Source organism: Geospiza fortis, unplaced genomic scaffold (assembly GCF_000277835.1).
Source record: "Geospiza fortis unplaced genomic scaffold, GeoFor_1.0 scaffold258, whole genome shotgun sequence".
In the NCBI taxonomy this organism is placed as follows: domain Eukaryota; kingdom Metazoa; phylum Chordata; class Aves; order Passeriformes; family Thraupidae; genus Geospiza; species Geospiza fortis.
The window spans coordinates 168,590-182,000 of NW_005054602.1; the positions used below are offsets into that span (position 1 = coordinate 168,590).

Consider the following 13,411-nt stretch of genomic DNA (forward strand, 5'->3'; position numbering starts at 1 on the left):
GTTATAGAATTTCATGTCTGTGATATGTCCTTGCTAGCTGTGGTGCATGTAATTTGAATACCAGGCCAGAAGGCTCCTGTCCAGACCCCAGTCTCATCAACAGGGATGTCAGCAAACACCTGTGTACAGCAGCAAAGCCAACCTGTGCTGATTTGTTCATCTGCTCTTCAACTCGTACGTTCACAGCTCCCTCACATACCATGGCTTTCACAGCAAACAACAGGATTTTCTCCTCAAAAAGGAAATAAATCATATTTTCATACTCAGCCAAAATTAGCTGCCTTTATTAGCAAACTCATCGTGTCTATGCATCCAGCAAAATGTTCCTTCCATCTGAGGCACGTGACCCTTAAGCCATGGAATGGAAATCAGAGCATAAGGAGAACGTGCCACAGGTCCATGTGCCAGGAGGGAGCTTGCCATGTATTACTGCCCGCCTTTAAATCAAACATGAGCATGTACTGACATGATTTCATGGAGTTCTGGTTGGTGCTGCTCAGCATGTTAAAGAAACTGGATGGCTTTCCTTGGAGACATTTTGAGGGAGAGGCTCATATCCTACTCTCCATTGTCATTGAGCTGAAGCTCAGTGTCCTAAATTCAGTGTGGGTGAAGGTCTGGGTGGAGGAAGTCTTCTGCTTCAGAGGAGTTTGGATAGTTTTAGTGGTACTAAAGGGGAATAGGAGACCCAGGAGGAGAGGAAGAAATTACAGGGCTGCCAGTTGAAGTCCCTTCCACCTCTGAATGCTGCTTCAGTGATTAATGTAGTAGCAAGGATGTTTGCATTTAGGTTTTTGTGGTCCTAACTTATTGGAGAAAATCTGTGTAGTTTTAGTTATCTAATTTTCATAGAGGTGTTAGAGTCCGAGTGGGTTTAGAATTGGCAATATCCCATGTCTTGTTCAGATATTTGCAATGTCCATTTCTGGTTTTGTAGAATTGGTAACAATTATACTTTGCAAAAGCAAAAAGGGAAATTGCAATCAGCAGTCAATGCTATTTCTTTGTTTCTCCTAGAGATTCCTTTGATGGAAGAAGACCCTTAGCCTGCACTGAGTCGTGTCCTCATCACATTGTACTGTTGGGTGACATGAATCATGAGGATTCAGAGATAGAAAAGACTCTGTGGATTTGGGGAGGGTGTTCTCCTACTTACCAATCTTCCACGCGATGATGTCACCGGGTTGGGTGTATGTGGGGATAACAGCGTCAGCATTCCAACAGCAGCAGTTTTATGAATGAATCCTGGGGATTTGATGAGAGCAGATTTAGAAAAATAACTGTGGCTTTTTAGAAGTGAAATGTATATCTGCATCGCAGAAAGTCATATGGCTCTGTAAGAAATGCTAGTGGATTTTGATACTAACTGCCTCACAAAAGCATGTCAAAATATGTAAATTTGCTTATAAAGACTACTTTAAATGATCTATGGACCTCTAGTTTATGAAGAATCCTTTCAAGTTTAAAAAATATCAATACTTAAACACACACAAAAAAAGAGGAAAGATCCTCTTTGGCTTTCCTATGATAACCAGGAAGTTTTTGATTTAGTTGTTGGTGATTTTGTTTCAGACCATGTCTGCAGAAAATATAACAGAAATTATGGGATTCATATATACTTTGATGTACAATAGCAAATATATAAAAATATATATATATGTATATTTAAAAACTCTTAAAGAGAGAGAAAAGGAAAGACTCCCAGGTCACATAACGATCTGGAGATTTTTTTTAAAGGTAAGGCAGAATTTATATCATAGACAATATTCAAAGTAAAGTATCAATATTTGTATTTATGCAAGACTTCTGTGACTACATTGCATTTGATAAATCCTGCTGTAATATGAGAGATCTAAAAGATGTTAAAATTATGAAATACATGCTTAAGAAATGTCGAACTGCTCTGCTTCAACCTTTCTTAAGCTCTTAAATAAATAAATAAATATATATATATGTATATATATATGAGAGTAATCTACAGTCATAGCCCAGAGCACTGCCTTGTCCCTTTACATTGTGGTAGTATTCTGAGCCATTATGGTAGAATACTTTAAAAAAAAATAATAAAGCTGAGTTTCAGTTCTTTTGACTTATCTGACTATTGTGTAGTTGGCTTTTTTTTTTCCTTCCTCACTTCTTTCACCAGCTCGTACCTGAAGGTAGGAGGTAGCAGAACACCTGTCCTGTGGCATTTTCAGCTTTACACCCAATATCCGCTGGAAATTGAGAGAGTGGTTTTGGTTAAACAGAGCACACAGAATGGGTGCAGCAGGGGCACAGCTTCTGCAGCTGAAATGTGGGTTTCAGTGAGGGTTTTCTCTGCTCTGCAGGCTGTGCCAGAGCATTGTGCTAAAGCCTGTATGAGGGGCTCACTCTGTGGTGTTACAGGCTATTTGTACTTTGTCAGGAAAATTCCTGGCTGTTTCATGTACTCACTGAAATCCAAGCTGATTTTCTTATTTTGGTATTGTGCAGATGAAACACCTTAAACTGGCAGTGTTTGAAGGAATTAACACTGTGTGTTAATGACAGAGATTGCCATCATGTGGGCTAATCCAAACCAAAGGGGAAAATATGACTGAATTCTGATTTTATGTACAAAGTAAATTAATAATATCGCTATTGCCATAAATAGAGGATCACTACAAGCTGCTCTTTTATTTTTTCATGATTGTTTAATGATTTATTTGTATTGTGGTAGCATTTAGTGGCCCCACTCATGAGCCAGGATAGTGGAATAATAGATGTGCTGCAACCATTCAAGAAAAGTGTTTATTAGCATCCTGTCAGCAATTGTACATGACAGCAAGAAGCAAAGGCAGACCAAAAGCTGCAGAAGTAATTCTGTCAATTATCCTACAGTAAGATTGATGAAAACACAGTTATTGGTACTGAAAAATGAGACATATTCCATTTTATCTTCCATCCTTGCTTATACAATATTTCCATTTTTCTTCTCCTGAATTGTCTCAGTTGCAGCTGCATGCTCAGGTTTATCCCACAGATATATCTATCAGGTGTTTGTACTTTCTTGGCTTCCCCTTCCTTTTATGATCTCAAGCTTTCCAGAGGGGTTGGCACGACCACTCAGAATTACCACTCCAGCAAACAAGACAAGAGTGCTCTAAAATCAGCCCTGAACTGAAGCACACCCCAAGCCTCCAGTCAGTTATGTGATTTCAGTTTCATAATGCCATTGAAAAGTATTGGATTTATTTTAAATGCATTGTGCCTAGGAAATCCATCTTTGCTGATCTTTTAGCAGTTCGTAAATTTTCATCCCTTAAATTTTTTTGCTTCCATTTATTAATTTCTATGAAAGCTTCTTGATTAATATTTGGAGCTCTGAGGTTTTACAGAGTCACACTGCTGTGTGTATTGTATTGCAGTCATTTTATTAAAGGAGCCAGACAGGGTAACTGAAGAAATGTAAATTTATGACTTATTAGGACATTTTTATTTTAAGAAGTGCAGAACAATACACCAAAAAACATAAATGTATTAATTTTGCTTGATAGCCTTTTGATAGGACTGTGCCAAATACAATTTTTAAAGGAAAGAGAGTTTTACCATTTTTTGCTTATGTTGGATAAAACTTCATGGAAGACTGTTTGGGGGGGGGGATAATTTGTGTGGTTGAGTTTGGGGGTTTTGCATGCTTGAATATCTGGGGGGAAAGAGAGGATTTTTTTCTTACGCTATTTTTTTTCTACATAGGGCTTGAATTCTCATGAGAGGACTGCCTGCCTCTTGATCCACCCACAAGGTGACACCCTGGGCTGGGGGGTACCCCCAGCTTGCCCAGCAACCTGGACACCCTGGAGAACTCCACAGCTCCCTGGTCTAAGACCTCAGGGTGTTTTCAGGACCTCAAGAGACAAAAGAGCTGCTATGACCACGGCAGGATGTTCACTGTGTAAATGAGACCAGATGGGAGGATGAGCACATCTTATGCAGATCATAAGCTGTTTTCCCTTGAGCTAACTGGATGTGAATTAAAATAGATCCAGGAAAGCTCTTATTGGTGAGGTGTTCGTGAAGATGGAACCCATGTGCCTTCAGCAGAGAGAAAATGGTTGTGTACTGAGAACTCCAGGAAAGAAAAACAAGAACTGGCTTCACCCTGCCAATATTTCTAAAAATGAGAAAAGAGGAGCAGAAGTGAGCAATATGTCAGCCTTGAACGGTGACTTACGAACAGGGGCTTGACCTGCAGAGTGCTGGGTGAAGGGTGGGGATCCAAGGTCTCACAGGAGCCCTGCAGGTAGTTAATCACAACCTGAGCGTGAGTCAACAGAACCTGGCTGTTGTGAAAATGTTAAATGTCAACACAGTGTTTACACAGAACTGTAACTTATAAAATGCATGAAGCAATCATTCAGCTGCACTCAGCACTAGTAAGGCCTCAGCTAGAGAAGTGTGTCAAATGTTGAGCAAATTTTTTCCTCTTTGAGGGAAATGTGGTGCAGCTGGACAGCAGCCAAGCTGAGAGAATCAAGCAGATAGAATTGGAAGAATCAGTCCCGTCCTCACAGATTATGTAGCATTCAGTGTGAACAACAGAAGACCAAAGAGAACACAGAAATTAAGTTTTCTGTAAGAAACATGTTTTCAAAGAAGATGGAATTTATCTGTATAAGTAGGACAAGAATAATAGACTTAATTGAGGCTTGAGAGAATTAGGTTATATATTAGGAAAAACATTCTAGTCATAGGAATAGTTGTTAGGAGAGAGAGATGGTCTGAAGAAGCTGTAAAAACCTCTGAGAGATTTTTTTAGGACTGTTTTAAATAAGTAGAGGCCAGGAAAACATTGGGGAAGATGCACAATGTGAGTTTTGGGCCCCTTCTCATTCTGTCTCTGCATGATTCCCAGCTTGTGAGAACTAAACTTGGCTGATGCCCAGTTTTGTCCATAGACTAATTCCAAACTCATGGTACTGGGCACACTAGTCAGTGCTCATCAAAACCACAGTCTGTTCCACCAACTGAAGCTTTCATGTAGCATGGGCTGAACTCCAATAAAATCCTGTTAATAAAACCTTTTTCCATTGAAGTGACATTGATTTCAGAATTTTGTTCTGTAACTGTCCTGGTTTAGGGCAAATCTGAGAGAAAACCGCCAAAAGGGGCCCCCAGAAGGCAAACCCACACAGCCCCTCCCCCCAGCTGGTTCAGAAAAATTTCCTCTGAGACAAGTGGAAAGCACCTGTTTATTTAACAGGCAAGGCACTCCTCAGCACAAGAAATGAACAATACCAGATGACAAAACTCATTCGCCGCTCTGAAGAGACAACAAATTCAGAAAGTCTCTCCTGTGGGTGCTCGCTCTGTTATCAATCCCTCTGGCACCGGCAAAGGCTGCTGCCCAGAGTAGGCCCCCGTAGGTCACAAAGTGCAAGCTCTCGGTGCTCCCCAGCTCCCAGTCTGGAGCAGGCTCAAGTGGTTCCAAGAAAAAAGGAAAGAAAAACAGTCCAGGGAAAACTCAGACTGCCTCAGCTAGCTGAACTAACTAAAAAGCAAAAGGAGCGTGGTGTTCTGCCCTGTCCATGCCCAGACAACAACAGTGGAATTCTGTGTTCCAGCAGACTGTGGGGGAGAGGGCAGCGATAACGAAACTCTGTGCTCCTTCTTGTCATAAACAGACCAGACAGCTGGGGATACAAGCATCATAACGTCACCCTAGGAAAATGACAAATCCAAACTTGGGATTTTCTGGTCTTCATGTCTATCTTAGGCAGCTAAATGAATGCAGCCCTGCTAATACTCCCTGTGCATTAGGTGAAGTAAAGACACCTATTGAGCTCAACGAGAAATAGCAGCTCAGGCAACTGGAGCACAGACCCAATTGTCATGCTTATGCAAAACTTGGCTTCCCATGCCCAAAAGCTCTTTGTTCCTCCCTGCTCTGTGCTGTGGATAGTAGTGCAGCTTAGCATGTCAGCTGTCAGAAGGGGAGTAGCACAGATAAGAGAAGCACATCTCAAGTTCCTGTTCTTGATCTCCTGTGGATGTCCAGGCATGACTTGGGGGCAGAAAGAATTACAAAGCAAGTAAACATCTGCCCCAAACCTAGTCAAGGATGCATCCAGTTCCTTCAACATGATTCCCAAAGAAATTGTACTATACTGGAGGGAAAGCCCTGTGGCAGAGGGGAGATGGGCCCTGCATTGCCTATCACTCTCCCAGGCCAAGGTGTGCAGCCAGAATAGGCAGACAAACCCTTCTCTCCCTATATAATGTACATAACTTACTTCATGCATCCAGATTTCTCTCCTCACTATTATTATATAGTGGCACACAGCCACTACATTTTCCAGGACAGGAAGATAGGTTATTTAACAGCAACAGAAAGGGCTGAGATTGAATTATCTTCTGTCCAGGTGTCAGAGCAGACTTTTAATAATTCACAAAGACCCCATAAAGAAATTGGATGGATGAGGCTGACTGGGATTCAAGGCACCCTTCCTCAGCAAGGCAAAGGGGCTGCCCTGCGGGGCAGGGGCAGCTGCTATGTGAGGACATTTTAAAACCCAGGAAAATTACATTCTGCTAAAATATATTAAGCAGAAACTGGGAGAAGGAAGAAAGGAGAAGAAAGAAAGGAAGAAGGAAGAAAGGAGAAGAAATAAAAGACATCTGTCCTAGGGTGACATTATGATGCTTGTATCCCCATTCGTGTGTTCTGTTTATGCTGGATATTATGTTCTGTGCCTTCAAGTCTGGCTCTGAAGAGTGAATGTTTTATTTTGGTTTTGCTATCAGCTGCTCCCCCACAACTGGCGGGACACACAGACGGGGCAGGACATAGTGTCGCTTTTGCTTTTTGCTTGGCTTTTTCTCTTTGCTCTTGCTCTTGCTTCTGCTTTGCTTCTGCTTTGCTCTTGCTTTTTGCTTCTGCTCATTAGGTAGTTTAGCTAAGCAGTCCAAATTTTTCCCTGGACTGTTTCTCCTTTCCCTTTTTTTGGACCTACTCGAACCTGCTCCGGACTGGGACCTGGGAAACACCAAGAGTTTGCACCTTGTGGCTGCAGCAGCTACCCCAGCACCGGAGGGACTGATAACAGAGCGACCATCCCCCAAGAGAGACTTTCTGAATTTGTCTTTGTGTGCCAGAGCGGTGAAAGAGTGGTGTCATCTAGTATTGTTCATTTTGTGTGCTGGGGGGTGCTGTGCCTATTAAATAAACAGGTTCTTTCCACTTCTCTCTGAGGAATTCTTCCCGAACCTGTTGGGGAGAGGGGCTGTGTGGGTTTGCTTTTCCCAAATTTGCCCTAGACCAGGACAACATCTAAATTTTAATTAAGTCAAGGGGACATGAATAAATTCCCCATATTCTCCAGTAAGAACAGAGGGAGCTGTTTGTTTAATACAACTGGTTCAAAAGAAAGTCAAGAGGCAAGCACAAACTTCCAAGTTTTTGGAGCTTCAGTATCTCTTTTCTTTCATCTCTGCATTTCTACCATCAGACTGGTTCTGCTTACAATAAGGGCCTTGGTTTTGGTTTGGATTCACTTTTTCCATTTTACTTGTTTGCCTTCATTTCTCCTCTGCTTATCCTTCTATTCACTCAGCTTTTTTTGGTAACTAATATTGTTGTTCCAGTTTCATTCTGCCACCCCAGTCATGCTGGGAAGCAAAACAAGTTGCTTACCTGCAGAGCAGTACCCAGCAGGACACTTTCCCTCCCATATATGAGGTCGCTCTTATTTGCCTTGCTCATTTAAGTTCTCAGCAGACAGGACAAGAAGGGACATGGAGCTCCTCACTCTGCTGGCAAATGGCCCATGAAAATGATTACAGAGGGGCACTGGGGGGAGCCCACATTGCTTCATGAGTGCTGGGTCTATGCCTTCATCCCAGGATTGTCAGCTCACCAGCTTTTATCAGCCCAATATTCACAGGTGCCTGTGAATGCTCCTATGAAAACAGCAATAGCCAAAGGATTTAAGGATTTGCTGATGTTTTAGGGTGTTGTTAAGGTAAGACCTTTTAAAAGACCCCCTCCTTTCTGAAACTGGTGAGCTCACATCTTCAGGAAATTTGCACTGATACAGTCCAGTTAGGGAGCACAGGGTGCACAGCAGGTCACTTCATCTGCCTGCTTCCTGGTGCTCCAGTATGAATTTCTTGTCCCCTGGATAACTGCTTGAACTAAAGAGTTGCCAGTTTCTGAGCTGTCAAGTTGACATATTTTCTTTTTTCTTTTTAACCTAATAAGGCTGGATTTATTTTTAATGTTCCTTATTACCATCCACTTCTGACTTCCATCCATCTACTGCTGAGTACATGCTGCTCTTGCCAAAGCAAGTGTCTTCGAGTAGCTCTGTGAGCCCCTGGAACTGCACTGCCCTGCAGGGGATCACATTTGCCACCCTTGTCCCTTCTATTAATTCAATGGCAGCACATGCTGCTTGCCTGCCTTGTTCACTGCTCTCATGCTAATAACCATGCAACCAGTTGTTATTTCTCTCATAACCATTACCAGAGCTGCCTGTTGTTAATAATTCAGGGTTAATTACTTACTAAAAAGTTTAGCAGAACGATTTAGCTTCACTTAGCCTGTTCATTGATGAAGACTATAAATGTCTGCACTCTATCACTGATAGAGCCATTACTGGCTCTATTTTTGCTGCAGCAAAAATGAGGATTAGTCCAACTGTCTGCTTGTATACTTCCTGCTTGGTTTTCATTAGATTTTGAGCAACCACTTGGGAAGAGAAGTGCAGGTTAATTTCGCAATAATTTACAGGTGTTCTTACATATCCGTGGACATTGCACCAGTGTGCAGTGTAGACAGAGCTACAGAAGTGCTAAAGCCTGGCATTAAAAAAGACATCATGACAGCTGTGAAGTGTCCAGCTTCTCAATTAGGGTGCTGGGCTGATTCTATCATAAATACATTTTACTGGGGATAGGCATACCTACAACAAGGCTTAGACGATAGTGTTCTCTTTGGTTAATGGAAAAAGTGGGAGGAAAAATTTACAAGAAGAAGCACCATTAAAGATAATGATGCCTCTTCAGTCAGTTTTCTCTGGTCTGGGAGGCTCCTGTACCCTGAATTTCTGAATCTAGGAGCTGTTACAGACAGAAGGCTCTGGATATGCACACTGATCTCAGTTTCCAATGAAATGAATGAGAACTGGGACCCCTTTCAGCAACAAACTCTTTCCTGACCATGCAGTCAGGAGTCCCCATCTGATTCCCAGAAGCAAAAAAAAGGCCATGTGCTGCCTTCCAAGGGAAGGTGGGGTTTATCATTGCACTTCTTTAGAGTAAAACTGGACTCTGGAAAATCTACCCAGACTTCTGATTTTACGTGCATTACAGCATTTGCAGTGACTCGAGGCTGACTGGGTGCATTGTGGTACTGTGGATTCGAGTCTTTACAACATGTGAGGGCTGTGCAACAGATCACCAGCAGCCTTTGGCTGCTCTAGGCAAAGACAAGCAAGTGAACTAAAAGACAGTTTCCCTCTTGGGGGAAGAGGGAAATACTTGGAAATCCAGAATACCACTCTTTGGATCCTAAGTGTCCTAAATATGCCTACATATCTTCATATTAAATTATGGGCAACAATATGATTAATTGTCCCCTGACCTTCAGTCTCTTCATTGAGGCTGTGTCACCAGTATTTTATGTCATTAGGTGACAGCAGATGTAAATCAAATATGCCTCCTCTAAAATATATAAAAAGAGAGGAAATGAAATTAAAATTCAAGGAATGATGTGAAATGAAAAGGCAGGAAAGGAAATATAATTAAGTGGAATTGAATATATATATAGAAAATAAAATACTGAACTGGAGGGGAAATAATGGAATGGAATGAACTGAAGTGTAGTGAAATGAATTGAAACAAAATGATACTCATTCAAATATTGAGATTTTATTTCATGAAAGGAAATTAAGAATTTTTATTTCATGAAAGAAAATGAAATGAGAAACCAAGGAATGAAGTTAAATGAAAAGACAGAAGAGGAAATAGACTGAAATTAATTGGAAAAAAAAACTTGTGGAATTAAGTAAAAAGAATGGAATGGAATGGAATGGAATGGAATGGAATGGAATGGAATGGAATGGAATGGAATGGAATGGAATCAACTGAACTTTGCTGAAATTATACTCATAAAAATCTCGAGATTTAATTTCATGAAAGGAAATGAAATGAGAAATCAAAGAATGAAGTGAAATGAGAAGACAGGAAAGGAAAAAGAATGACATTTAATGAAATGCAAAAAAAAAGAGTAAATTGTGAAATTACATGAAAACAATGAAATAGAATGGAATGAAGTGCAGTGAAATGAACCAAACCTTACTGAAATGATACTCATTGAAATCTTGAGATTTCATTTCCTTGCATGAAATGAAGAATTTTCACTAAAGGAAATGAAATGAGAAATCAACAAATGAGGCGCAACGGATAGAAAGGGAAGGAAATTTAATTTAATTGATAAAATACAAAATTCTGAAAGAAATTGAAAATAATAGAATGGAATGGAATGGAGTGTATTGGTTTAGCATTGCCTGGTTTTGGTAGCTGGTGGGACTACAGGAGTGGCTTCTGTGAGAACTTGAAGCTTGAAGCTTCCATGTTTAGCAGACCTAGTTCCTGGTGACTCCAAAGATAGACATGGCACTGCTCAAGGCTGGCCCAATTAGAAATGGTTGCAAGTCCTCTTAGGTTTTTGCCTCAGCAGTATTCAGTACTGTCAGATCTTTCTATCAGGATGTCTGTCAGGTCTGGCTCTGTGAGGCAGTGAATATTTTCAACTCCCATCAGCTCCAAAGTGAGTACCATTGAAAACTAAACAAATTATTTTAAAAATAAACAAATAAATCTAGCTTAGGAGTAGCCTTGTTGTTATGTTGTCCTCCGGCATTAATTTTTCTCTCCAGATTAGTCATGCACTTGAACGGGAAGTTCACAATAGAGAAGCCAAATCTCATGTTCATAATTTGGACCCTGGAAAGAAATACAGCCTGTAAACCAGAGAAATATTAGCCCATGATTACACTGAAACCTCAACACTTAGTGCAAGATGTGTTCATAAGTGCTTTTCCTAGGAAGCAATAGCCTCTGCCCTGCAATTATATATTTAAGCACTGTGGAAAAGATTTGTTTACTGAATGAGAAAGGCACAAATCTCAGGCTGCTGGTCAGAAAGAGTCCTATGCAATCATCAGGATTATACCAATACAACAGTTCAAGGACCTTGGACATTTGATGAGTATTTTTCTCTTTTACAGAGTGAAGAGAGTTTGGACCTCAAAAGAAAAGTGAGCTGAGGCTTTGCTTACCAGAGCCACAGAAAAAGAAATGAAGAATGATTGTGGAGAGCCATAAGTATATGCTGAAAACTTACAGGGAAACTGCTGCCAAGCAGGTTGTGATACATTTCAAATTCCAGATGTAGATAGACTTGCATGTGCACATGCAAAGCACAACTGTTTCTATATAACTTAAAAAGGTAGGAAATGCAGAAAGCACAAATTTGTGATAAGTGGTAAATGTTCTGCATGAGCAACTGCTTTACCCCTTGGCATGGTCATAGAGAATTGATTCTGCTCTCTTAAAAACAACAGCTGTTCACAGCTGAAGGCTATTTCAGCTCCATCAGTACTGGTGCACTGGCCACAAAAGCCAGGAGCAAAGGTGACTAGGCTCCAAATTCTCTCAAATGTACAAAGAAAACAATATCAGCAATGGGTAGCGTTACTGAAAATAGCAAGCATGATCTTTTCAGGAAAATAGTATTTGTGAGGTGAAGATTGCTTTGCAGAGAGTGAGTCAAAGGAGCTTCTTCTTGGCATCTGCAGCATCTATCTTTTCTTTAGGCATTTCATGGCAGGAACAGGTGTAGATAAGAGCAGTGTTTTAGGGCTTGTGCTGATAGCACAAAATGAGCAGAAACTGCTGCCTTGTCAAAACAGGCATAAAAAAAATACAGGAAGAGGCCATACAAAAGTGAAACACATTTCATGCCTGAAAGGTTGGACTTTCAAGTGTGGATGAAGCCAGAAGTGATGTGGCATGCCGCTCCAAGCATTTTCTCCAGTCACTCCTGGCTGGCATAAGATCAGGAGTGCAAAGCACCACTTAGTGCTGAGTTTGGCTAAACTGAACACTGGGCAAGGTGGAAGGAACTGCAGAAAAACTGCTGTATTATTCTATTCTGTATTCACCCCATCAGTGTGATTCCCTGCTGTGGGGCAGGAGCTGGAGTGGAAAGGCATCTCTCCAGAGAGGGCTATGGTGGCCATTGGGAAGCATGGCCTCCGGCACAGCTCTCTGGTTGGTGGGTCCTGCTTGCCTGCACCACTCTGGGGCCCCTCCTGCCCTGGACATAGGAGCCAGAGGCAGCAGCAGCAGAAAGGCTGCCACCCAGCTTGGGAGTTCATGTGGTCACCCAGCAGTCCTCCCTCTAGAACAGAAGATTACTTCTACCTGCATCTTGGTATTGAGTATTCTAGTACTGAGACTTCAGGTACTTTTTTGAATGCCTGCAGGAATCTTTCCATGTGAAAAAAAAATGTTAAGGATTTTTTCTCTAGGATGTCACATGCTCTGCTACTAAACCGCTCTGGAGATCTTTAAACGAATAACGTTCTGGGAGTGCAAGAAGTGATGTGCCTGTTTTACACTGTCCTCATCCACTGTGTTTTTGAGTGGCACAACATGACATGTCACAATTCATGTGTCATTTTTACACTTGGAGAAGTGGCCAGCATGGACCAATCCAGCCATCCTGGCTGAGTATGCTGTTGTTGACTGACACATCTCGAATGCCACAGGAGCCATAAGTATACAAGGCTGTTGTGGAGGTGCTGACTTTTAAATCTCAGCTGCATGCACAACCCTGGCATATTGTCAGCATGTACAGTTTCCATTTTCATGGGACATTTCTTCTGGTGTTACCAGGGGATTTTGTTTTACCTTCATCTCCTCTTTCTGTTAACACTGCAGAAACTCATGTCTTGAGGCTCTGTCCTGTCTTTCTCAACCCCACGTGCACTGTGTGATTCCATGGCAGAACCTGAGCTTGCACACATACTTCACGTGTACACTCACATCCCAAGGCCAGACCGTTGAATAACATGAAAGCTGTCACAGGTCATTTTGCTACAGCCCCAGTGTTTGAAAAGTATTTAGGTTAGAGTAAAACCAGATTTCAGCTCCAGTCAGCCTTTTATTTTGCAGGATACAGGGAACAGCTAGCTGGTGGATGTTGCCCGAACAAGTCTCCTTCTACTCCAAGTGGCCTCGAGGGCCAACTGCTGCTGCTGCTGCTGCTGCTCTGGCTGGCTGGCCTGACAGTAGGACCCAAAACAAGGATTTATCCTGTACAGCTGTGGAGGTCAGACAATCCAGGGCTGTATTTTATCCATAATAAACTGTAGGAGTACAT

At 41.7% G+C, this 13,411-nt stretch overlaps 1 protein-coding gene across 1 annotated transcript in view; it reads left to right on the plus strand.

The window, feature by feature from the left end:
* SUSD4 (sushi domain containing 4) overlaps positions 1–2,089 on the plus strand; it is a 29,366-nt gene extending 27,277 nt beyond the window's left edge. Inside the window, exon 8 of the mRNA XM_031064537.1 lies at positions 1,018–2,089. Within this exon, the coding sequence (XP_030920397.1) occupies positions 1,018–1,046 (29 nt within the window). The 3' untranslated portion in view covers positions 1,047–2,089. The remainder of the gene's footprint in view (positions 1–1,017) is intronic.
* The last annotated feature ends 11,322 nt before the right edge of the window (positions 2,090–13,411 follow it).